Source organism: Mirounga angustirostris, unplaced genomic scaffold (assembly GCF_029215605.1).
Source record: "Mirounga angustirostris isolate CCGP_5_RB_7025 unplaced genomic scaffold, mMirAng1.0.hap1 SCAF_15, whole genome shotgun sequence".
Classification (NCBI taxonomy): Eukaryota; Metazoa; Chordata; class Mammalia; order Carnivora; family Phocidae; genus Mirounga; species Mirounga angustirostris.
The window spans coordinates 93,475,323-93,500,391 of record NW_026991723.1 but is presented as its reverse complement, the minus strand read 5'-3'; the positions used below and the strand labels follow the sequence as shown (position 1 = coordinate 93,500,391).

The 25,069-nt window shown below is 58.9% G+C and overlaps 2 protein-coding genes across 14 annotated transcripts; both read left to right on the top strand.

The window, feature by feature from the left end:
• Nucleotides 1-175: 175 nt before the first annotated feature.
• NSMF (NMDA receptor synaptonuclear signaling and neuronal migration factor) lies at nucleotides 176-9,414 on the top strand. 13 transcript variants are annotated; one of them, XM_054509519.1, is made up of 15 exons: nucleotides 176-440; nucleotides 861-922; nucleotides 1,569-2,078; nucleotides 3,196-3,271; nucleotides 4,447-4,515; nucleotides 5,438-5,490; nucleotides 6,027-6,120; nucleotides 6,617-6,737; nucleotides 6,952-7,035; nucleotides 7,122-7,155; nucleotides 7,268-7,338; nucleotides 7,491-7,570; nucleotides 7,764-7,866; nucleotides 8,092-8,167; nucleotides 8,253-9,414. In XM_054509519.1, the coding sequence occupies exons 1-15, from the start codon at nucleotides 370-372 to the stop codon at nucleotides 8,348-8,350; spliced, it is 1,602 nt and encodes a 533-aa protein (XP_054365494.1). In that variant the 5' UTR covers nucleotides 176-369; the 3' UTR covers nucleotides 8,351-9,414. The 13 variants fall into 13 exon arrangements, with proteins under 13 accessions (XP_054365494.1, XP_054365493.1, XP_054365495.1 ...); XM_054509518.1 differs by having other exon boundaries at nucleotides 4,423-4,515; XM_054509520.1 differs by lacking the exon at nucleotides 4,447-4,515.
• An 11,528-nt stretch (nucleotides 9,415-20,942) lies between these two features.
• ENTPD8 (ectonucleoside triphosphate diphosphohydrolase 8) lies at nucleotides 20,943-25,052 on the top strand. Its single transcript, XM_045883601.2, has 9 exons — nucleotides 20,943-21,529; nucleotides 21,625-21,742; nucleotides 22,413-22,563; nucleotides 22,706-22,865; nucleotides 22,960-23,190; nucleotides 23,280-23,543; nucleotides 23,770-23,880; nucleotides 24,143-24,277; nucleotides 24,379-25,052. Exons 1-9 carry the CDS (start codon nucleotides 21,404-21,406, stop codon nucleotides 24,568-24,570), a joined length of 1,488 nt encoding a protein of 495 aa, XP_045739557.1. The 5' UTR covers nucleotides 20,943-21,403; the 3' UTR covers nucleotides 24,571-25,052.
• The last annotated feature ends 17 nt before the right edge of the window (nucleotides 25,053-25,069 follow it).

Below are 25,069 nucleotides of genomic sequence, written 5' to 3'. Positions count from 1 at the left end.
GTCAAGTGGCCGCCAGCCTGTTCCTCGGCGTCCCCCTCCCCAGCGCCTGCACGGTGGGCGGGACCGCCGCCCCAGTCCCCTCCGGACGACCCCGCCAGGCTCCGACGTCACGGGCGGCCACCTCCGGGCGTGACGTCGCGGTGGGCGGAGCCCGGCCCCGCCCCTCCCGTGACGTCGCGGTGGGCGGAGCCGCCGCCCCCGGCCCGGCCGCGCTCTCCCGGTGCGGCGGGACTCGCGGACGGCCCAGCGCCGCCATGCGGGGCCCGGGCCCGAGCCGGAGCCCCGGCGCGGCGTGGCTACCCCGGCGGAGGCGGCGGGCGCGGGGCGCGCTCTGAGGCCGGGGGATGCGCCGCCGCCGCCGCCGCGACCATGGGCGCCGCCGCCTCCCGGAGGAGGGCGCTGAGGAGCGAGGCCATGTCCTCGGTGGCGGCCAAAGTGCGGTGAGTGCGGCGGGCCGGCCGGGGCTCCGCGCCCGCCCCCGGCCCCCTCCCCCGTGGCGGGGCTTCTCGCCGCGCCTCCCTCCCCCACTCGCCCCGCCGCCGCGGCGCGGCTCCCCTCCCGGAGACAGCTGTGGGCGAGATGCCGACCTCACGACCCCCGCCCCACACGCAGTGACGGGGGCTGGACAGAAAGCCACCCGGGCCGCGGCCACGTTGCCCTGGGACCCAAGGGCCCCTGAACTGCGACCTGCCGGCCCTGGGTTTTCTGGGGGTGGGACGGCACGGTCTGCCGTGAGTGACCCCGACCCTCCCCTTGCTGGTGCCGGAGGCCTGTGGGGGTGGGGACCCCAGGCTCCCTTTCGGGGAGAGTCCGGAGCGGCCTGGGTGCACTGAAAGCGCACCCCGCTGTCCACCCTTCAGAGCAGCCCGAGCATTTGGCGAGTACCTGTCCCAGAGTCACCCTGAGAATCGGAACGGTGCAGGTAGGGGCATTCGAAGAGGTGCCAGGACAGGGTGGGTCCGCAGCCCCACCCCACCCCCACGCCGTAGGGCTGCCGTCCCCTGCCCCAGGCCTGGCCCAGCCCGTGGGCTGTGAGCTGCTGGGCTGGCTTCCTCACGCCCCCTGCCCTCCCTGGCCCAGAGCCCCAGGAGGAGCTCAGAGTCACTCATCACCATGGCACCCACCCAGCCTGGGCCGTTGGCATGGCAACAGGCCTCCTGGCACCCCCAGGGTTGGCACCGCTGTCTCTTGGGGCCAGCTGGTGGGGGGGAGGGGAGAAGTTGGCACTGGGCACACGGGTGCAGTGGCAGGCTGGGAGGTGGCCTGTTTATTCCCGTCCGTCCCCCACCACCCGCAGGTAGTGTAGCCTGTCACCCCCACGCACACACACCCAGGGCTTGGGGCCCGGGTAGGAGGAGGGTGGGAGCCTAGTCTAAGCGGAGTGCGCAGCTCGCAAACACCTTTTCCGAAGACAGCGGGGGCTTAGCGTTTGGTCACTGGGGCTGGAGGGCAGCTGCAGTCCCCCCATCCAGGCCAGGCACTTACTGGGTGTCCTCTGCCCTCACCGCACCAGGAGAATGGGAGGGCAGGGCCAGAGGGCTGCAGTTCACCTGGTGCCTCTCCCCCAGACCACCTGCTGGCTGACGCCTACTCTGGCCACGACGGGTCCCCCGAGATGCAGCCAGCCCCCCAGAACAAGCGTCGCCTCTCCCTCGTCTCCAATGGCCGCTACGAGGGCAGCCTCTCAGAGGAGGCTGTCGGCGGGAAGCCGGCCGGTGAGGGCCCCCAGCCCCGTGTGTACACCATCTCCGGGGAGCCGGCCCTGCTCCCCAGCCCAGAGGCCGAGGCCATTGAGCTGGCCGTGGTGAAGGGGCGGCGGCAGCGGGAACGGCACCCCCACCACCACCACAGCCAGCCCCTGCGTGCCAGCCCGGGGGGCAGCCGTGAGGACGTCAGCAGGCCCTGCCAGAGCTGGGCAGGCAGCCGCCAGGGCTCCAAGGAATGTCCAGGATGCGCCCAGCTGGCCCCTGGTCCCAGCCCCTCCCCTCGGGCCTTTGGGCTGGACCAGCCACCTCTGCCTGAGGCCACGAGCCGCCGCAAGAAGCTGGAGAGGATGTACAGTGTTGATCGTGTGTCTGGTGAGGGCAGGCTCGGGGGCAGGGAGCTGATGCTGGGGTTTGCTGGCAACCACCACTATGAGGCTTGGACAGGTGGAGGGTGTGTAGGTGCCCCGCAGCACCGAGTCAATCAAGGAGTACTTCCTGGAGGAGGGGGATTAGGAGCGTCTTGATTGAGCACACAGAAAACGTGGCTTAATTAGAAAATCGGGCTGCCTTTGGGGAGTCCTGGGGAATAGTCCCTGCCCTGGGTCCCAACAAATGAAGTTCCCAGTAACCTCAGGAAGCTGTCTGGGGCCTGGCCAGGTATTGGGTGCCTCCTAGGATTGCTGAGCTGTGTGAGTGGCTGGTGAGCCCTGGAGGCTTACTGTGTCTAGAGGACACTTGAGCAGCCCCATGCCTCCTGGCTCTGAGGTCACATCCTGAAAAGCAAGAGTGCTAACTAGCCGAGCCCCCACATCATCCCAGGATACCTCCTGGGCTTCCCAGTCCGCCACCTGCCTAGGCATCAGGGCACAGGCCGGGGGTGTGGGCAGTTCACCTCCATGACCTCATGCTTCTCTGATGGACACAGCCTAGGGGTTGGGGCAGGGGTCAGGGTGAGAAAGTAGAGCAAACTTCCATCCACCCCATCTGGGAGCTGTAGGGGTCCTGAGAAGGGGCAGCCCTTGGCAAGACAGTCTCCACGCTGGGGGAGGGCCTCCACCTCACCCTCCTGGAACGGTGCAAGGGAATGGAATGTGCAGGCTGCAGAGAAGGCCCCAGAGCCCCCAGGAAAGGCTGCAGCCATTGCCCCTGCCCTGTTCCTCCTCTTCAAAGAGAAACAAAGTGAATCCTTTCTCTGGGCCCCCTGGACACAGGCTGTGCTTTCAAAGGACTGTTCTTCCACTGTAGGCAGCCCCAGGGAGAGCTGGGCAAAGACCGACTGTCACGAAGCTGCTGAGTTGTCTTGGCGTGAACAGCTGAGCAGGCACATGCTACCTTAGAGCCCCATGCCAGGGTCCGCCCACCTGGGAGAGGGTTAGGGCACCCTGGAGCTTTTCCTCCACTGGCTTTGGCAGAAGCATCGCCTTCCCTGGCAGGTGGAAGTAAAGGTTTTAGGAAGCCCCAAGCCACCCTTGCCACTTTTGTCTTGCAGATGACACCCCCATCCGAACCTGGTTCCCCAAGGAAAACCTCTTCAGTTTCCAGACAGCAACCACAACTATGCAAGCGTGAGTCGTGTACCTGATATGTGCCCACGGCGTGGGGCCTGGGCCAGGGGCTCTTCTTGGTGCTCAGGAAGTACTGCTGGACCCTCTCCCTCCTGTTGGGCCCACCTGCGTGACTGTTTCCGAGCGGCCCCACGCGCCCATGTCCCACCATGGCTGCCAGATGTGACATCAGTCTCAGGGAAGGCAGGGCTGGCTACTGTCCTCCCCCAGCCTCCCACTGCCCCTCCCACACCCCATCCCTTTACCACCCCTCCCTCCGCACTGCCCTGCCTGCCCTCTGCTCTCCTGGCCCTCCCCTGTCTTTGATGGTCCTCTGGGGACCTGGCCCAGGGCTGCAGCTGATGCGGTCACCAGTGGGGGTGGTTCTCCTAGGCCACTGCCTCATCTCAGCTCCCAGACAGCAGTGGATTTGTACCCTGTGTGCACCTTGAGGGATCACACCTCAGGAGTCCCCTGCGGGGCCGGCTCTTTCCTGTCTGGGACATGTACCTGGGTTTTCGGACACGGAGTTCCTTTCAGAGAGGAACCCTTTGCTGCAGTGCCCCCCACACTGAGGAAGCTCCCCCCCCGATGCTGCTCTGGGGAGCCCAGCACTGCCCCCAGGCTGGCTGGGGGCTGCCACCTTTGCCACCAGGCCCAGACCCGGCAGAAATGACCACGTCACAGCACCTGGTAGCATGAGCCCATGACCTCCGCAGCCACGGCCCTCTCGTGGGCTTCCCACAGCAGAGCTAGTGCCCGGAGTATGAGTGAGGGGCTCCTGGAGTCGATGACAAGGGCAGTAACAGGGAACTCAGGGGGCTGCCGGGGTCGTGGCTCACTATGTCTTCTTTCCCACGCTGCCCCGTCCCGCCGTACCTCCAGCATCTCGTAAGTACCCTGTGGGACCTGGAGCTTAAGAGCACGGTGGTTGTCCCTGGGGGACCCTCCTACCCCCAGATAGGCTTGGGCAGGCCAGGGACCTGGGCCTTGAGTGTGAGGGAGAGCTGCACCCCCGCAAGTGCCAAGGGCCTGCCAGAAGCAGGGCGGAGGACAGGGTGAGACAGGCCAGGAGTCTCCTGCCTGGCCCGGCGCCCTGGATGCCCCTCCAGGCCCTGTTCTCACGACTCTGTCCCCACGTCTCGGTCCCTCCTACCTGCGGCCAAGGGCAGTGCTGACTCGTGGTGGTTTCCCAGGGTGTTCAGGGGCTACGCGGAGAGGAAGCGCCGGAAACGGGAGAATGATTCCGCGTCTGTAATCCAGAGGTAGGGCCTGCCAGCCACTCGCCACCAGGGTCCGTCTCTTGTCTGTGCTGGTCTGGCCTGGACCCACTGGGCCCTGGCAGACCTGATGGGGGAAGGGCGGTGGCGACCACTGGCCTGGCCCTGCTCTGGGGACGCAGCAGGCAGGAGAGGTCATGGAACCTGGGCCCCCTAGGCCTGTGTTTTGGGGGTACGTTGACAGTGGGACTCCAGCCAGCTAGCCCACCCATGTCTCTCCCTGCCCCTTGAACCCCAGAGCTGTGGGGTCAGCAACAAGGCTTATCCTCCCCAAGCCCCACCTCAGAGATGTGGCCGGAAACCTTGTCCATCTTGGACCCTGGACCTGGGTAGGGCACACATTTGGGGGTAAAGAAGACCTGTCTCTGAGGTGGCCCAGGGACATGAGAGCAGGGGCAGGAGTGTCTGCAGGCCCCAAACCGACCTGAGGCTGGCGCAGACGGTCGTGCTGCCCTGGTCCCCGAGCGCAGGCAGCGGGAGCCCTCGACCACTTGGAGAGGGGGGCTGGTGGGGCTCAGAGTGTGCCTGGGCCCAGAGGGAACGGAAGGGTGCGCAGGGGAGGTGGGGGCCTGAAGGCGGGGGAAGTCACCAAGGGAGTGGTCCTGCGATAGGGGCGACGGCAAGAGAAGGCTTGACCACTGTGCCTTTGTCCTGGCAGCAAAGGGGAGCCCTGGAGAGGTGTCCGCATGACAGGGACTGGGTGGGACTTGCGCCTGAGTGGGCGGGGAGCGAGTGGGGGAGCGCAGGGGCGCGAGAGCCATTTCTTTCCTAAAGAGGTGAAGGCAGAGCCTCAGGCAACGTCAGGTGCGACTGCGGGGCGGTGGCGCCAGGAGCAGGGAGCATGGGGGACCGGTCCGCCGCCCACCCACTCTGGCGATCCTCACCAGCCCCCGTGTTTCTTCCCCAGGAACTTCCGCAAACACCTGCGCATGGTCGGCAGCCGGAGGGTGAAGGCCCAGAGTAAGACCCAGGGCAGGAGGGTGGGCAGGTGGGCGGCGCTGCTCTCGGCCGGCTGGGGCTTTGCGGGCTGCTAGCTGCGCCGGGAGGACCCGCGTTCCCAAACCCCCACCCCAGCCCGAGCCGGGAACCCTGGACTCCGGCCCCGCCCCATCCCTGCAACGGAACCCCTGCCTCAGGCTCCGCCCCGGGCTCCAGGCCCCACCCACAACCCCGCCCCCGACTCCCGCCGCCCCGGCCCCTCCGCACGGGCCGCGCCTCTGGGCCGGACGCTCACTCCGCCGCCCGCACCCCTGCTAGGCCTGCGCGTCCCGGCCGGTCCCCAGCCCCTGACCCCGCGCGCCAGACTCGGCCCCGGCGCCGCGGACTGACGTCCTCCGCCCGCCCAGCCACGAGCGCGGCCCGGGGCCAGCCCGGCCGTGGGGCCAGCCCGCCGTGGGGCCAGCCCGCCGTGGGGCTCCGCGGCCCCGAGTCCGCTCTCAGGCTCCGCCCCTCCCGCCCCCGCTCCAGCCGCTGACGCCGCTTTGCTCTCACTGCAGCGTTCGCCGAGCGGCGCGAGCGGAGCTTCAGCCGGTCCTGGAGCGACCCCACCCCCATGAAAGCCGACACTTCCCACGACTCCCGAGACAGTAGGTGCCCGGCGCAGGCCGGCCCACCTGCCCCAAGAGGCTCCGCTAGGCCCCCAGCTCCCGCGCTCCGCAGGGCGGGCCTCCTGCCCGGGCAGCTAGGCTTCTGCGCTTCTGCTCTCTGAGCCTCAGTTTACCCATCTGTGAGGTGGGGGCACCTCGTGGGCGGGGTGCTGTTTGCTGCCGCAGCTCCGGGAGACCGGAGGGGCCGGGGGCTGCCTTGCCCTGCTGCTGGCTCCAGGGCCGCGGCTGGCCTGGCCCTCCTGGCATTGTGCGGGCGTCCACAGTGCAGCAGCGTGGGGGTGGGGGCAGCGGCCGGTCTCGCCAGGCTGGTGGTGGCCTCTGTTGGTCGCTGTCCCCCACCCTGGTCTTCTCGCTGGCCTGGAGGGCCTTCCGGGAGTCTTTACTGCGGTTTCTACCACTCGTGTCTGCGGGTAACAGCTGGGACTGGAGGTGCCGCTGATGGCCCCCGGCCCTGGTGACCCATCCTGCCCCTCAGGTAGTGACCTGCAGAGCTCACACTGCACCCTGGGTGAGGCCTTCGAGGATCTGGACTGGGAGACCGAGAAGGGGCTGGAGGCAGTGGCCTGCGACACCGCGGGCTTTGTGCCCCCCAAGGTCATGGTGAGGTCGGGTGTCTTTACACTATTCCTGTTCTAGCCGGTTCTGGGCTGGCGGGGGCGGCGTCCTTTTTCCTCCAGGAGCCCAACTGGCTCTACCTGGAGATGATGCGGCCATCACAGGCTGCCCAGCAGTGGGGGGCAGCCTCACGGGGCCACCCACTGCCCATGGGCTCCAAGGCGGCTGGGCCCTGAGCAGCTCCCTGCGCTGTCTGCAGCTCATCTCCTCCAAGGTGCCCAAAGCTGAGTACATCCCGACTATCATCCGCAGGGACGACCCGTCCATCATCCCCATTCTCTATGTGAGTCTCTCCCCCAGCCCCCGGTGCTGGGTGGGGCTGCTGCCTGAGAGGGGCTCTGACCAGAGTGTGGCCTGTGTCTGTTTCAGGATCACGAGCACGCGACTTTTGAGGACATTCTGGGTATGTGCCCTCCAGCCCCACTGTCTTCTGATCCTGGGTGTGGGGGTTTAGCTACAGGCCATGGTGGGGGTGGGGGGGCACCAGGGGACAGCTCACACTCCTCCCTCCCTAGAGGAAATAGAGAAAAAGCTGAACATCTACCACAAGGGGGCCAAGATCTGGAAGATGCTGATTTTCTGCCAGGTAGGGCTCAGCCCCTTCCTGCTGGGGGCGTGGAGTTGGGGGTATCAATTGAGAATGTGCGGCCTCCGAACGACCACGTGTCTGTGTGATGGGGGGCAGTGAATGGACGCCCTCTGTGTACGCCCCACGTGGCCAACTACAGTTTCTGACAGGGCGGCCCAGGACACCTGTACCTGCTCAAGAACAAGGTGGCCACCTTTGCCAAAGTGGAGAAGGAGGAGGACATGATCCAGTGAGTAGGCAGGGCTGCCTGCGGAGGCTGGATAGGGGAGTTAGAGGCAGCGTCCGTCTGCACACCCCATCCCTGCAGCCCCTCCCCAGGATGCTCCTGTCTCTGGAGCCGGGTCCTGGACGCTGGCCTGCCCCTCCTCCCACGTGGGGGCCTGGGCTGGAGGCTACCTGTGACCCAGCCCTCCCCCCACCAGCTTCTGGAAGCGCTTGAGCCGCTTGATGAGCAAAGTGAACCCAGAGCCGAACGTCATCCACATCATGGGCTGCTACATTTTGGGGAACCCCAACGGGGAGAAGGTACAGGGACCCCAAAACCCTGCCCCAGGCTTCTGGAAACCCCAGACCCACTAAAAGAGTTGACAGCGTCTCATTTTTCTACACTCCTCTCTTCCTTCAACCCCTCAGAAGCCCCCTGTGTTTGAGCCCAGTCAACGATGGGGGGGTTCCTGCTACACCCCTTCCTCCTCCCCCAACCCCTCCCTTCCCTTGCCCTGAACTCACGGCCCCGCCCTGCCCTTTCAGCTGTTCCAGAACCTCAGGACCCTCATGACCCCTTACAGGGTCACCTTTGAGTCCCCGCTGGAGTTGTCGGCCCAAGGTGAGCTTGCCAGTCTGGTTCCCAGCCTAAGGGGTGGGGTCCAGGGGGTGAGGCCTGAACCCTGGCCTTTCTTCTTGTGCCCCAGGGAAGCAGATGATTGAGACCTACTTTGACTTCCGGCTGTACCGCCTGTGGAAAAGCCGTCAGCACTCGAAGCTGCTGGACTTTGAGGATGTTCTCTGAGGGCCGCCACCCGGCTGCTTCCGTGGACCAGCGGCTGGGGCTGGGCCCCTTGTGTGTGGCCCAGGACCGCGTGGGTCCCAGTCTTCACGGCCGCTTCAGGGCACCCTCAGATGTTGCTCAGGTTCCCTCCTGGGGGTCTGGCCCTCACCGCACCCCAGGCCACTGAGGTCGTAGCCCCTGCGGCCCGGGACGAGCCTCACCCCACGTGGCCAGGGGGTGCTCGGCAGCCGGGCGCTGATGGGGCCTAGGCCCTGCCCAGGGGCTGCAGTGCTGGGGCGGCTCCTCTCTGCAGGTTCCTAGAAATAAGTGCAATTTTCACAGCCCCGAAACAGTTCAAAGGGAAGCAGCATTATTAGTTGAATAGTTAAGTGCTATGTTACTAGTTACGGTGTAGACAACCCAGCCCAGTGTGTGTCCAGGATCTTCTCTGCCCCCAGCCCCCCCAGCCCTGCCCCATTTGATCACCAGCACCAGGGCGGCCCGTCTGTGGGGCAGTGTTGCCCGGCTGTCCGGCCTGGCTCCGGCCCTGGCCGAGGCCCTGATGGTCTGTGCTTGCCCTCTTGCCACCCCTGCTTTCTCTGACCTCAGCCGCACCGGCCCAGCAGGGGTGTCTGGGCAGCCGTGGAGGGGACACGCCTCCCCTTCTCTCAAAGGAGGCTCTGGGTTGAGCGGGGCCCTGCCGCTCCCCGTCCTCCAGCAGCCGCCCGGCCCCCTGATGCTGCGGTGCAGTTCAGCTTTTGCCAGGCTTGGTCTGGAGCCCTCTCCCAGTGCAAAGGGTTCAGCAGGGGCAGGCCGGGGCTGGGCCCCGGTGGGTGGGAACCCCGCCACACACGGCAGTGGGTGCCTGGACCCCGCAGCGGCGCTGAGCAGCAGTGGACTCTGGGGCCCAGTGGGGCTGGCTCTTGTACATAGCTGGGGCTCGGGGGCAGGCCCCCCTCCGCAGAGCCTGGGTGTGAGGACACCTGGCTCTGCGCTCAGCTAAGGGAGGAACAAGGGCATGTGCTGGGCTCTGAATGATGTACGATATCCCTTAGAGTGACCATTAAACCTGACCCTCCGCTGCGGCCACCGCCTGGCTCTCCTCTCAGCACCATCCACTACCTCCCTGGGCCCAGAAACTTCGGGGCCTGCTGGTCCAACGTTGCTGCCATGGCTGCCTGGACAGAGAGGGCTGGGTGGGGCCTCTAGACCTCCCCTGCCAAGGGCACGCTCCATGAGAGAGTCTGGCAGCGGCGGGGAGGGAGAAAAGCAGGTTCTTGAGATAGCCGCAGGGGGCAGAGGAGTGTGCTCCTGGAAGAGGGTCGAGAAGGGTCAGGAGGTGAGAACAGAGACCCCCAGGCACCAAGCAGAGGGCCACCCACCCCTCAGGCCGCTCTCCGCATCTGGTCAGCAGTATGGCTGCCGCAGGATGCCAGGAAGTGACCGTGGGATCAGCTGGCCTACCCTTTTCCAGATGGGCCCAGTGCTGCTTCTCCCCCAGTGGCAAGCTCCTGCTGGGCATAGCTGGGCCTGCTACCAGGTGGCTCCTGGTCTCTAGTGGTCCAGGGATGGGGCAACAGGCGCCAGATGTGCACAACAAGGCCACCAAGGGCTGGGCAGGACGGGAGGCCACCAGTGGACAGCGTGGGTAGAGTCCAGGAGGCTTGAGGCCTTGGGTGCTGGGATCCTGGAGGCAGGCGGCCCTTCCTGGGGTGGGCATGCCAGCTCCAGGGGCACACAGCCCTGCAGCCTCCAGGTGCTTCCAGGGCATCCCACACAGGGCTGGGGCAGGCAGCCGAGCGGTCGGTGTCTGCGGGAATAGGTAAGCTCGTAGGTACGCACATGCCACATGCCTGTCCACACACTCTCACGTACAACGTCGTGTTATCTGGGAGTTTTTAGTGCACTCAGTGCCTGAGCCATGACGTATCGCCCCTGCTCCTAACGCCTGCAGGCTGCCTGGTGCTGCCAGGATTTCTGTCTGTAGGCTTTTGTCTTAAACGTGCAGGCCAGGAGGCTAGCTCTCCCCAAGACGACCCAGCTACCTGCACGCTGTGCGCTTAGAGGGCACGTTTACTGTGCTGTCTGCAACCCTTTTCCCAGGACCAGCTGGAAACTGTGTCCCATGCCCTTTCCCCTCGCTTTCCCTCACCTAGTGGGGCCCTGTAGCTGCAGGTCTGGGGCTGCTTCAGCAGGACTGTCCAGCCCACACCGTCCTTCAGGACAGCTGCGGTGGAGAAGGCCTGAGAGGTCTGCCAGCAGGAGGCTCGAGGTCTTAACGTCTGGCTCACAAGTTTCCATTCCTTGCCCCATAACCACTGAAGAGAAGCATGGTGGAGGGACAGAGGTCAAGAGTGGGAAAAACACCATCCAGGAACAAGCCCAGTACAATATGGACAAGCATTTTGGAGAAGTACAAGCGGGGAAGGTGTGGCAGACGTGAGGGCCGAGGCTGGCCGGGGCCACCGCAACGCTGACCCACCCACCTGCCCCAGCAGCTAGAGGTGGTGAGAGAGGCGGAAGGGTCCTTGACACGTAAGAAGTTCTTATGTATTAAGTAAAGGACAGCAGTCGGGAGGGGAAGTGAGTAAAGATCTCGAGAGAGAATACAGAAAAGGAAGTCAAGGGGCTAATGAATGCACAGTCTTCTTAGCGCATTAGGGACCCAGTGAAAGCCAACAAAAGGGACGAGGTATTACTTCTTGCCTGTTGGTTTGGCACAAACATGAGGGCATTAGTGCCCTATGCTGGTGAATGTGTGGGAAAAAGGTAACGTGAGTTGATAGAGCCTTTCAGGAAGATAATCTGGCCACAGCTCTTAAAATATAACTGATATGGGGCACCTGGGTGGCTCAGTCAGTTGAGCATCTGACTTGATTTCAGCTCAGGTCATGATCCAGATAGAGCCCTGCATGGGGCTCCACTCAGCAGAGAGTTTGAGATTCTCTCCCTCTGCCCCTCCCCAACTCGCACTCTCTCTCTCAAATAAATCTTGAAATTGTATGTGTGTGTATATGTATATTATATGCATTATATATATATATATATATATATATATATATATATATATATATATATATAGCTGATAAACCAGCAGGTCTGTCGAGACAACACCTCCCTCCCTCTGGGGCCGCTGTCCTTTGCCCTCGTTCATGCCACTGATTGGGGCAAGGCCAGATCACAGGGCCGGCTATCCCAGAAGGAGCAGATGGCTCAAAAGGCTCATTGTTAAGGGGGAAATATGGTCAGGCCTCTGTTTAAAGTGAGTAGGTAGGTGAACAGTGATGAGAGGAGTCCGGCCACCCACTGTGACATGTATGCCTTCATAATTAATTCATAATTACCCAGAAGGCCGGGCCCGAGCACAATCCTTGCCTCTCCAAACAGCATGGGCACAGGTGGTCCCAGCCTGCCCATCTCCCCCACGCTGCCCTCTCTGTGCCTCACTCACCTGCTGTGGGCCCTCCTTGGCGCCAGATGTGTGCCCCGCTAAGACAGAGCTGGGGTATGATGCCCTGGCAGGGTGGGGGAGTGTCTCCAGTCACACTGAGGTGTGATTCCCAACCCGTAAAGTAGAGGAAAACAGCCTCTCTACATGGGGATAAATCCACATATGTAATTATAGGCTGTGACGGGAGGTGTGGCCGCTCACTCCCGGCCGTGAGTGTTGCTGGGGGCAGAGGGGAGAAGACATGAAACCTGCCCCTGCAAATGGCAGGATGGGCCAGGAAGCCACCTTCCACATCTCCCCCATGGGTGTCCTCCAGCCCAGCCTCCCCTTACAGCCCCTTGAGCTTCTTCTCTGCCCAGCAACACGGGGTGCATCTGCCTCATCTAGAAGCTTCCAGGGCTCCCTCACTCCTAGAATGAAACCCACACTTGGTGCCGCCACTTGCCTCCCGCATCCGGAAGGGACACATCGTACCAACAGCCCCTCTTACTAAGTCTGCACGCTAGGGAGAGGTTTCCACTGGCAGTTCCCATGGAGTAGTCTCTGGAAACCAGGGTCGACTGGGGGGAGGGTGTCAGAGCCCCTGTGGGAGTTGCCCCTGTCAGCTGTTCAGCTGCCCGCTGAACAGGGCCAGGGTCTGTCGGAGGGCTCAGTGCAGGCTGGATATGGAAGGAGGCACCCAGGAGGGAGCCAGGAGGCAGGGATGTAGAAAGTACCGGGAAGCCACCTGCAAAGGTGTTTACGAACCCCTAGCCCTGCACTCAGGCCCATGTAGGAGCAACTCTAACCCATGCCCCGTGCAGCAGACTGGCCCACTCTCAGACTGGAGGCAAAGCAAAGCCAAGCAGAAAATGTGGTGAAGGAAAAGGGGATGACCTGGGACTAGAGCCCCTGAGGCTGCAGCTAAAACCCCAGCATCCTGCACAGGATGGAGGCAAGACCCCAGCCTCACAGAATGGCATTCAAAATATTGCAGCCAGAAGTGGTGACACCTGGAGAACCCTGAAAAGGCCGGCCAGCAGAGAGAAGACCTCCAGCACTAGCAACCCTGGGAAGCACTTTGGCACCATACTCAGGGTCGTTCCAAACAGAGACCACCAAGACAAAGCACAAAAGTGCAGAAACACAGCACTACACGGGCCATGAAAAGGACACTTTCCGGTATGGGCTGAAACAAGAAGGCGGATGCTGCCCTGTTCACCCTCAGCTGAGAAAACTCACCTGGCACTCATGTGTTTTGCTGCCCTGTGTATGTCCATAAATGACCATGCAAGTATTGATTTGGGGATTATAAATAATTTTTGGTTAGTAGGCAAAATTGCAAACACAAAATCCACAAATAATGAGGACTGTGTTAACAAATAAAATCCAGTAATATATAAAGAAAAGAACCAAGTAGAGTCTCTCCTGAGACTGTAAGGCTGGCTTAGTATTCAAGAAAATCAACCAATGTAAAGCGAGAGTCTAAAGAAGAAAAATCACATGAACGTATTAATGGATGAGGAAAAAGCACTTGACAAAATACAACATCTGTTTGTGAAGAAAAAAGCACTTGACAAAATACAACATCTGTTTGTGAAGAAACCCTGCGCCACCCAGATGCCCCTTGCCTAATTGTTCTTGTTAAGACTCCCAATTCTATGTTGAATATGAGTGGCAACAGTAAACATTCTTGTCTTATTCCTGAATTAGAGGAAAGCTTTCAGCTTTTCACCATTGTGACATCGGCTGTGGGCTTGTCATGCACAGCCTTTGTTATGTTGAGGTATATTCTCTCTAGACCTGCTTTATTGAGTTTTTATCATAAGTGGATGTTAAACTTTGTCAAATCCTTTTTATGCACCTACTGAGATAAACACATGATTTTTATTCCTCATTTTATTAATGAGGCGTATCACACGGACTGATTTGTGGATGTTGAACCACCTGCATCTCTGGAATAAATCCCACTTGATCACAGTGTATGATCTTTTTTAATGTATTGTTGAATTTGGATTGTTAAAATTTGTTTGAGGATTTTTGCATCTATGTTCATCAGGGATATTGTTTTTGTTGTTGTTTTGTTTTGAGTTTTTTTGGTGGCATCCTTACCTGGTTTTGGTATCAGGGTAATGATGGCCTCATAAAATGTTTGGAAGTGCTCCCCCGTCTTCTGTTTTTTAAAGGGTTTGAAAGGATTGGTATTGATTCTTCTTTAGATGTTTGTGGAGTTTGCCAGTAAAGTCATCTGGTCTTGGACTTCTGTTTGTGGGGATGTTTTCGATGACTGATTCATTTTCCTTGCTGGTAATCGGTCTGTTCAGATTTTCCATTAATTTTCCATTGAATGCCATGATTCAGGCTTGGTAGGTTGTATGTTTCTAGGAATTCATCCATTTCTTCTGGTTGTCCGATTTATTGGTGTGTAATTGTTCATAGTAGTCTCTTACGATCCTTTGTATTTCTGCAGTATCAGTTGTAACTTCTCTTTCATTTCTCATTTTATTTGAGTTCTCTCTCTTCTTTTCTTGGTAAATCTAGCTAAAGGTTGTTAATTTTGTTTATTTTTTCAAAAAACCAGCTCTTCGTTTCATTGATCTTTTCTATTATCTTTTTAGTCTCTATTTCATTTATTTCTGCTCTGATCCTTGTTATTTCCTTCCTTCTTCTAACTGGGCTTCATTTGTTCTTTTTCCTAGTTCCTTGAGGTGTAAAGTTAGGTTGTTTATTTGAGACTTTTCTTTTTTTTTTGAGGTAGTATCTACCACTATGAACTTCCCTCTTGGAACTGCTTTTGCTGCGTCCCATAAATTTTGGTGTGTTGTGTTTCCATTTTTATTTGGCTCAAGGTTTTTTTTTTTTTTTTATTTCTTTGACCCATTGGTTGTTCGGTAGCATGTTGTTTAATCTCTACATATTTTTGAATTTTCCAGTTTTCTTTGTGTAATTAATCTCTCGTTTCATACCGTTGTGGTCAGAAAAGATTCTTGGTATGATTTCAATCCTCTTAAATTTATTAGGACTTGGGGTGCCTGGGTGGCTCAGTCGTTGGGCATCTGCCTTTGGCTCAGGTCCTGATCTCAGGGTCCTGGGATCGAGCCCCGCATCAGGCTCCCTGCTCCGTGGGAAGCCTGCTTCTCCCTCTCCCACTTCCCCCTGCTTGTGTTCCCTCTCTCGCTGTGTCTCTCTCTGTCAAATAAATAAATAAAATCTTAAAAAAAAAAAAAGAGCAATTAGGCAAGAAAAAGAAATAAAAGACTTCCAAATTGGAAAGGAAAAAGTAAAACTATCACTATCTGCAGAGGACATGATATGTATAGAAAATCTTAAAGACTCTATCAAAAAACAGAACAAATTCAGTAAACTTGCAGGATACGAAATCAATACACAAAAATCTGTTGCATTTCTTTACACTAATAATGAACCATCAGAAAGAGAAATTAAGAAAACAATCCCAATTACAATTGCATCAAAAAGAATAAGGGGCACCTGGCTGGTTCAGTTGGTGGAGCGTGTGACTCTTGATGTCAAGGTTGTAGGTTTGAGCCCCACATTGAGTATAGAGATTAGTTAAAAAATAAACTCTTGGGGCGCCTGGGTGGCTCAGTGGGTTAAGCATCTGACTTCGGCTCAGGTCATGATGTCAGGGTCTTGGGATGGAGCCCCGTGTCGGGCTCCATGCTCAGTGGGGAGTCTGCTTCTCCCTCTGCCACTGTCCCGCCACCCTTCCACCTGCTCGTGTGCTCTCTCTCTCTTTCTCTCTAAAATAAATGAGAGCTTAAAAATAAATAAACAAAATCTTATTAAAAAAAAGAATAAAATACCTATGGATAAATTTAACCAAGAAGATGAAAGACCTGCATATTGAAAACTACAAAACATTAATGAAAGAAATTGAAGAAGACACAAATAAAAGATATTTCATGCCCATGGTTTGAACAAACTAATACTGTTAAAATGTCCATATTGCCCAAGACAGTCTACAGATTCAATGCAATCCCTATCAAAATTCCAATGGTATTTTTCACAGAAATAGAACAAGCAATCCTAAAATTTGTATGGAACCATAGAAGATCCTGAAGAGCCAAAGCAATCTTGAGAAGGAACGAAGCTGGAGACATCATACTCCTTGATTTCAGACTATTTTACAAAGTTAGAGTAATTAAAACATTATGGTACTGGCGTAAAAACAGATACATAGATGAATGGAACAGAACAGAGAGCTCAGAAATTAACCCACGCATCTATGGTCAATTAATTTACAACTGAGTAGGCAAGAATATGCCTACTTCAATAAATGGTGTCGGGAAAACAGGACGGCTACATGCACAAGAATGAAACTGGACACTGCCTTACACCACACACAAAAACTAACTCGCAATGGATGATAGACTCAAATGTAAGATCTGAAACCATGAAACTCCTAGAAGAAGTTCCTTGACATCAGTCTTGGTGATGATTGTTTGAATCGGACACCAAAAGCAACAGAACAAAAGCAAAAATAAACAAGTAGTACGACATCAAACTAAAAATCTGCACAACAAAGGAAACAATCCATAAAATGAAAAGGCAACCTACTGAATGAGAGAACGTAATTGCAAATCATGTATCTGCAAGGGGCTTGTGCCCAGAGCTCACACAGCTCAACAATGAAAAGACAGAGAAGCTGATTACACCATGGGCAGAGGACCTCAACAGATACTTTTCCCAAGAAGACACACAGATGGCCAACAGACACATGAAAAGATGCTCCACATCACTCATCATTAGGGAAATGCAAATCAAAACCACAATGAGATACCACCTCACAATGGTGAGAATGGCTAAAATTAACAACACACGAAAGGGAAGATGATGGCGAGGATTCGGAGAAAGGGGAACCCTCTTATCTGGCTGGTGCGAATGCGAGCTGGCACAGCCACTCTGGAAAACAGTGTGGAGGTTCCTCCGAAAGAACTACCCTAGAACCCGCAATTGCACTACTAGATATTTATCTGAAGAAGACAAAAATACTAATTCGAAAAGACACATGCACCCTTCATTTCAACATTACTCACAACAGCCAAGATATGGAAACAATTTGTGTCCACCAATGGATGAATGGGTACAGAAAAACGTGGTGTGTGCGTGCGTGTGTGTGTGTGTGTGTGTGTGTGTGTGAAGTAATGGAGTATTACTCAGCCATAAAAAAGAATGAAATCTTACCATTTGCAATGACGTGGTTGGATGTCAAGGGCGTTACACTCAGTGAGATAAGGCAGAGAATGACAGATGCCATGTGGTCTCTTATATGTGGACGCGAACAGAGCAACAACGGAGCCAAACTTGTGGATACGGAGAACGGGTTGGTGACTGCAAAAGATGGGGGTAGAGAGCGGGAGAAATGGGTCAACTGTCTTGTTTTGCTTAAATAAGTTGAGTTTAAAAACACATGTACTGGATCATTGTTTTGAAAACTAGAAATTCTGGCAAAAGAGAATGTTTAAAAGATGTAAATCCTAAATAAAGGGAGAGAAGAGTATTGTGTTCATGGACTAGAAGGCTGAAACTTGTGAAGATGTCAATTCTCCCCAAAATGATCACAGAAATTTCAAGAGAATGTTTTGTAGCCAGAGAGGGGCCGGCACAGAGGAACTGGAAGAGCTAAACGACTTTTAGAAAGAATGAAGCGGGGTGGGTGGGAGGCTCACACGGGCGTCAGCGGTCAGCACAGATGCAGGGGAGGTGGACACAGAAGGGCCCAGAGATAGGCCCACACGAGTGGCCATCATGCCCAGGTGCACGAGAGTTCATACAGAAAGGACGGCCTTTTCACCAACGGTGCTGCGTGAGAAGTGAGCCTTGACCTGAGCCGCGCATCTCACCAAAGATCAAATGGACCGTAGCTCTAAACACACATCATGGAACTACAGCTTTTAGGAAAAAGGAATCTTCAAGACCTGGTGTTAGGAGAAAAGTTCCCAGCAATGACGTGAAAAGTGCCGTCCACAGGAGAACATACACTGGATTTCAGCAGGAATTTAAAATTTTGCTCTGTGAAATGCATCATTAACAAAATGAAAAGACAGGCTACAGACCTGGAGAAAAAATTTGCAAACCACATACATGACAGAGGGATAGATCTAGAATATATAAAGAACTTTTGGTATCTAAATGTGGTGTCTCTTCCAATCAGATGGCGGCCCCCAAATGTGGGGCCACGCGATGGGGCGGAAGCCAGTGGAGCTTCTGGTGGAGGGGAAAGAATTCACTCGAGCAGAACAAAGGAGGTAAGAGTTTCTTGTATCCACGGCCAGGGGGCCGTGGGCAGGACCACAGAGGAGAGCCTGTGTGCCACGGGGCCGTGGCTGAGGGCTGTCTTTAAAGAGAGAGGCCAAGGAGGTAGGCCACGTATGGGATTTTCCCTTGCTTGGTAACTGTGCCTGGTTGTAAGTAGCCCATTGGTCAGCAGATATTTTGGACATTTTGAGGTGGGTCTCCGGATGGGCTTGTCTGTGTTCAGCCAGGGGGTCGCTCAGCCTGTTTGCCTGAACACCGCTTCTACAGAACTCCCTAAACTTACCAGGAAGAAATTGAACAATCCAATTTTAAAATGGGCAAAATGTGACACTTCATCAGGGAGAATATATGTGTGCAAATCAGCGCATGGAAAGGTGTCCAGCACCTCGGCCATGCGTGCAAGTTAAAACCATAATGTGGTTTCACTGTGCACCCATCAGATTGGCTAAAATTAAAAATCATGACATCAAAGGCCGGGGATGCTGCAGAGAAGCCGGACCTCACTCCAGAAACAGGCGGTTGAAATCCAGTTACACATGACCTGGACACGTGCTCAGCAGTGTGTCCCTGGGTGAGTTGGGCACCAAGGTCCTCAGCGGCTCCTCGGAGCCCGAGCGGAAAGTCCCCGGATGCCTTCGACAGGAGCAGGCCACGCAAACTGCGGCCTGTCTAGACAGCCTGACTCAGGCCCAGGGGAGGGACTGGGCGTCTGTGGTGGCTGCTGGGCCTCGTGCTTCGCCCTGCATGGAGGAAGCCAGGCTCCACTTATTCCCGTAGCCTTCTCCCAGAGGCCATTGGCGGTGGAGCTGGTGGGGGCAGGGCACGACCCCAGGGGGCACAGGAGGGGTGCAGGGGGATTCTGACTGTGGGGGTGTTCCTGTGAATTTACACATGTGCACAAAAACAGGGCAATTTCATTGTACGCTCGAAACAACCAAACATAGCTGCACTAAGGAGCTGAACTCACCCTCCTCCCTGGACCACAGGCTAGTCGGGCCTCCTCCGGCCTTTGCTCGAGCCAAGGCCTGGGGCACCAGACTCCGACCTGCCTGGAACCTGAGCCCGGCACCTGGCTTCCTGCTGGGGGAGGGTGGGGTTGGAGGGCAAAGTCTGCTTAGCCTCCAGGGAGTGGTGGGGGCCCACCTGGGCGGTCACTGAGTGGGGCAGGTGGGGCAGGGGCAACTCCAGGCCGCAGGTGAAGGGATGACCCTGGGTGGTGGTGGGGTGGGTAGAGTGTGATCCTAGGTAGTGGGGGATGACCCCCCGGCAGAGGCCTGAGCTCAACCCCCCTAAACCTCTGTTGGCCAGTCTGTGAACTAGGGGTGGGCAGTACCAGCTCACAGGGGATCCTTTTCCCAGGCTCTGTCACCTGCCTGGTGAGGTCCAGGCGGAGGTGGGTGGTGACTAGCTGAGGGAGAGGCAGGAAAGCACCTGCCAGGTGCCTGAGGGACCGCAGTCCAGCTTTCTCCTTGTTGCAGCCGGCTATCCAGCACCCAGGTGAGGGGCCTCTCCTAGTCTGAGGGGGGCTGTCCTGGTCTGGGGGTGCTGTCCTGGTCTTGAGGGTCTGTCCTGGTCTGGGGGGCTGTCCTGGTCTGGGGGGTGCTGTCCTGGTCTTGAGGGGCTGTCCTGGTCTAGGGGGTGCTGTCCTGGTCTAGGGGGCTGTCCTGGTCTGGGGGGGCTGTCCTGGTCTAAGGGGGGCTGTCCTGGTCTGGGGGTGCTGTCCTGGTCTTGAGGGGCTGTCCTGGTCTGGGGGGTGCTGTCCTGGTCTTGAGGGGCTGTCCTGGTCTGGGGGGTGCTGTCCTGGTCTAGGGGGCTGTCCTGGTCTGGGGGGGCTGTCCTGGTCTGGGGGGGTGCTGTCCTGTTCTGGGGGGGTGCTGTCCTGGTCTAAGGGGGGGCTGTCCTGGTCTAAGGGGGGCTGTCCTGGTCTGGGGGGTGCTGTCCTGGTCTTGAGGGGCTGTCCTGGTCTGGGGGGTGCTGTCCTGGTCTTGAGGGGCTGTCCTGGTCTGGGGGGCTGTCCTGCTCTGGGGGTACTGTCCTGGTCTGGGGGGTGCTGTCCTGGTCTTGAGGGGCTGTCCTGGTCTCGGGGGTGCTGACCAGTTCTGGAGGGGGTGTTCTGACCGTGGGAGAGTCTGCCCATCCTTTTTGCCCATCCACTGGGGGCCCAGGCTGGGGGATCTCAGAATGCTATATTGCTTGGAGGTGGGGTTATGAGGTGGGGTTCTAGTGTCCCTGGGCCCTGCCTGTGACCTGGGTGCTGGTTGGGGGCACAGGCTGGGTCCCCTGTGGGCCTGGACTGACTGGCTCAAACAGGTCCCCAATCCTCTGGGTACAGCCTGTCCTATGCCCCCCCGCGGGATAGTTGTGTCATCACTCAGTGGGAAATTGCCTGCATTTGTTTGCATTTTTGTGAGGTTCACGGTGCAATACAAAATCACAGGAATCGCAGAGAGCAGTCTCCTTTGGGCAGTGGCGCCAGCCGGGCCGAGACTCCTGACGGCGCTCTGTGCATGGCCTGGTTCGGGGGTGTTTGGGGCCTGGAGCAGGCCCTGCAGGGGCCGAGGCCACTGAGCTGGGCACCTGGGCCCTGTGCAAATTGCATTCCTGGCTCAGCCTCGGCCAGATGCCCAGGGGCTGTCTGGAGCCAACGAAAAGTTTCAAAATCAGATTAGAGAAACCAGAGGTTGGGTTTTCAAATAGAAACCAACGTCTTTGTTAAGAACTGCCTGACCTCAAGGTCCTTTCGTCAAGAAAACGTGCTTCTCGGGGCCCCGCTGACCTCACTCATTAGAGTGCACGTGAGGCTGCCTGGCAGGAACTAGATATCCAGCTGGTCACCTGTCCCCACCTGGCTCGGGCCTGACCTCAGGGCTCCCAGAGAGGAAACACGGCCCTGGGAGAGGCCTGGGGTGGGGGCCGCAGAGAGGAGGCAGGCCGGCAGCAGAGGTAGGGTCCTGGGTCCCCCGACCTCAGCCTGGAGCTGACCTGCAGGGCTGGGGCTCCTTTTCCTGGGAGGGTGGGGGGAGCAGGGCTGCCTGGATAGCATGGTGGGGCACAGCTGGTCCCCGACGCGGCATGAGGGTGGGGCTCTTCTGGACCCGTCGCCGTCAGCACTGTGCGTCTCGGGCTAGCGCTGTTGCCAGACAAGCCCTCCTGGGCCCTGGCCCCACAGGCCCCTCCGATGCCCACAACACCCTGGGCAGGTCTGGCTCCCATGGCATGGTCTGTGGCCCTGCCCACTGACCCAGCCAGGGTGTGCTGAGCCCCAGGGAGGACGGGGTGACTCTCCAGGGCGGCAGTGTCTGCAGCAAAGGGAGTCTGGGTGCCCACCGCTGCCCCCCTGCAGCTGCCAGCCCTGCCCTGCCCTCATGGGGCTGACCTGGAAGAAGCGGGTCCTAACGGCCCTGCTAGGGGCCGCAGCGGCCTCAGGCCTCACCACGCTCATTCTCCTCCTGGTGGAGGCCACCAGTGTCCTCCTGCCCGCAGACACCAAGGTAGGCCCCCGGACCCTAGCCGGGGGGCGGGGGGGGGGGGGGCCGGGCTGATGATGTGCTGGCCCCTGTCCTCCTGACCCTGCTGTCACTCTCAGTTTGGGATCGTGTTTGACGCCGGGTCCTCCCACACGTCCCTCTTTGTGTACCGGTGGCCAGCAGACAAGGAAAATAACACAGGTGTGGTCAGCCAGGCCCTGGCCTGCCAGGTGAAAGGTCAGTGTGCCAACGTGGGCGGCGCGACCGCTGCAGACGGCTGTCGGGGTGGGATCCCTGGCTGGGTGGAGGTTTGGGGGGTGGTGCAGCGGGGGCGAGGTGGGATTTCCTTTAGCAAATCAGCAAATGGTCCTAAAGGAAAAGTGGCTCAGAGAGGTTGAGTGAATGACGCAAGGTGGCACAGCCGACCAGTGTGGCATTGGCCCAGGGCCCAGGTTCATCTGCAGAGAACTGGTACAGCGCCTGCCCGGTCCCGCCTGCCTCTTCCATCTTCTGGAGGCTCCCGGCCTTCCCGGGCTTGTGGTCCCATCAGTCCAACCTCTTCCTCCAACGTCACGTAGCCTTCCTCCTCGTGTGTCTCAACCCCTCCTCTCTTCTCCCTTAAAGGAAATGGGCCATCAAACGTAGGGCCCGCCCCGGGAATCCAGGATGATCTCATCTTAAGATCCTTACCTTAATTACATCTGCAGAGAACCTTTTTCCAAATAAGATCCCACGCAAAGGTCCCAGTGGTGAGGACGTGGACATATTTCCTGGGGCAACACTATCCAAGCCCCGCCAGCCTTTGGGCCTGGAGCTTTGTCCTGGGTGCTCTGTTTCAGGGCCTGGAGCTTTGTCCTGGGTGCTCTGTTTCAGGGCCTGGAGCTTTGTCCTGGGTGCTCTGTTTCAGGGCCTGGAATCTCCTCCTATGCCTCCAATCCTGCACAGGCTGGTGAGAGCCTGCAGGGCTGCCTGGAGGAGGCGCTGGCCCTGGTCCCGGAGGCACAACATCAGGAAACGCCCATGTTCCTGGGGGCCACGGCTGGCATGAGGCTGCTCAGGTGAGGTGGGCTGGCTTGGGGCTTGGGGCACATCTGCGAGGAGCAGCCGTGAGAACCGCGGCATGGACGCCTTGGGCAGGTGGGCAGGGTAGGGTGGCTGTGGGTTTCCCACCAGCTTTGGCTGCTGGTCCTTTCTGCCCAGCCAGAAGAACAGCTCTCAGGCAGGAGACATCTTTGCGGCAGTCAGCCGGGTCCTGGGCCAGGCCCCCCTGGACTTTTGGGGTGCTGAGCTCCTGGCTGGGCAGGCTGAAGGTGCCTTAGGTTGGATTACTATCAACTACGTCCTGGGCATGCTGATCAAGGTGCCACAGGCAGCCCCTGGGTGGGGGTTGGATGACCGGGGGCTGTGGGTCCATGTGGCTGGTCCAGGACTCAGTGCCGCCTGTCTGTCCTCAGTACTCCTTCTCTGGAGAATGGATCCGGCCTCCGGAGGGGACCCTGGTGGGTGCCCTGGACATGGGTGGAGCCTCCACCCAGATCACCTTTGTGCCTGGAGGCCCCATCCTGGACAAGAGCACTCAGGCCACCTTCCGCCTCTATGGCTCTGAGCACAGGGTCTATACCCACAGCTACCTCTGTTTCGGGCGCGACCAGATGCTGACCAGACTCCTGGCTCGGCTGGTGGAGGTTGGCTTGCCCCCAGAGGAGGCCCGGGTGGAATGGGATGGCCTGGGGCCCTCTGCTGGGCTCAAGGCCACCTCCCTGTCCTCTTGCAGAGCAGCCCCGGGCCGCTGGTCCGCCACCCATGCTACCACAGTGGCTACTGGGCCACGCTGTCCCCGGCCACCCTGTATGAGTCACCCTGTGTCCACACCACACCCCCTCCAGACCTGGCCTGGCACCTCACGGTGGAAGGAACAGGGAACCCTGGGGCCTGCGTCTCCGCCATCCGGGGCCTCTTCAACTTCTCCAGCTGCGAGGGCCGAGGACACTGTGCCTTCGATGGGGTCTACCAGCCCCCCGTGCGGGGCCGGTTCTATGTGAGCACTCTACACTGTCCTCCCCAGGGGCCCAGCCTCCTCCTGGAGCCCCAAGGGCCTAATGCCAGGTGGGCCCCGGATGAGCCCTGGACGGGTGGGGTCTTGGGGACTCTGGGTCCCCGTGTGTGGGGGGGACTTTGCCTGGTCCGTGCTGGGGCTACTCTGATCCGGGCCCACCTGGGCATCGCCCCAGTGCAGGCACGCCCATCTTACTTCCCCGCCCCAGGCCTTCTCCAACTTCTACTACACCTTCCACTTCCTGAACCTCACCTCCAAGCAGCCGCTGACCACCGTCAACGCCACTGTCTGGGAGTTCTGCCGGAGACCCTGGAAGCAGGTATGTGGATCCTGGGGCCACCTGTCCCCACCAGAGCCTCCCCAACTCTCTGGGCTGCAGCAAGCAGGCACTTAGGGGGCCTGCATCCTGGGCCGTGTGGCCAGCAGGGCCCCCTAAGTGGGGGGCTGCCGAGGGAAGGGAAGACAGCCCCTTGGCCGTCCCCCTCCAGGCAGGAGGCCCAGGGCCGCATCCGTGGGTGGGAGCAGCCTCCGGTGGGCTGGGAGAGGGGGCGTCACCTGGCTCCTCACCTCCCGGCCCCCAGGTGGAGGCGAGCTCGCCAGGGCAGGACCGCTGGCTGCGGGACCACTGTGCTTCAGGCCTGTATATACTCACACTGCTGCTCGAGGGCTACGGGTTCAGGGAGGAGACCTGGCCCGACATCGAGTTCCACAAGCAGGTGACCACTTCCCAGGGCCTGGCCATCTGGCCCGGGGCAAGGGGGGGTCAGGGGCTCCGCAGCAGCTGCCCACAGCCCTGACCAGGCTGCGTGTCCCACAGGCCGGTGGCACCGATATTGGCTGGACGCTGGGCTACATGCTGAACCTGACCGGCGTGATCCCGGCCGAGGTGCCCGCCCGGTGGCGGGCGGAGAGCTACGGCATCTGGGCGGCTGGAGTCGTCTTTGCGGTGCTGACTCTCCTGGCTACTCTTGGGGCTGTGGCAGTCCACCTCCTGTGGCCCCAGGGCTAAGCTGGGCTGCCCCAGGCTGGACGGCTGCACCGGCCAGAGCCTTCCTGAGCTCCTGAGCCCTGTCGGGCTCCCTGTCCTGAGGGCTCTGGCCCCGTGGGCAGATGGCCCCACTCGGCCCTCGGGGTGGCTCTCCCCATCCCGGCCCCCCTGGGTCCCCTTTTCCACCAGGCTTCCCGGGGGGCGGGTGACTTGGGCCCTGCAGCACTCCAGGGCTGTGTGACCTAGGTGCATGGGACGTGGGGCCCGGTCCAGCCTGGAGGTGGGAGTGACCGCCCAGGCAAGAGGGGCTGTGGCCCCCTGGGAGACGCTGGCAGTGGGGCCCTGGGGGTCTCTAGGAGGAGGCTGGGCAGAGGCCCAGCTGGACCCCTGGTGTCGGGCTCTGGGCTTCTCCTGGAGTGGCAGCCCCACCCCCACCCTCGAGGCCTTCGCCAGGCCCTCCAAGTGGACAAGCCCAGAATACAGACCACACCTTTGCGGGGGGAAGACTTCTTTATTAACA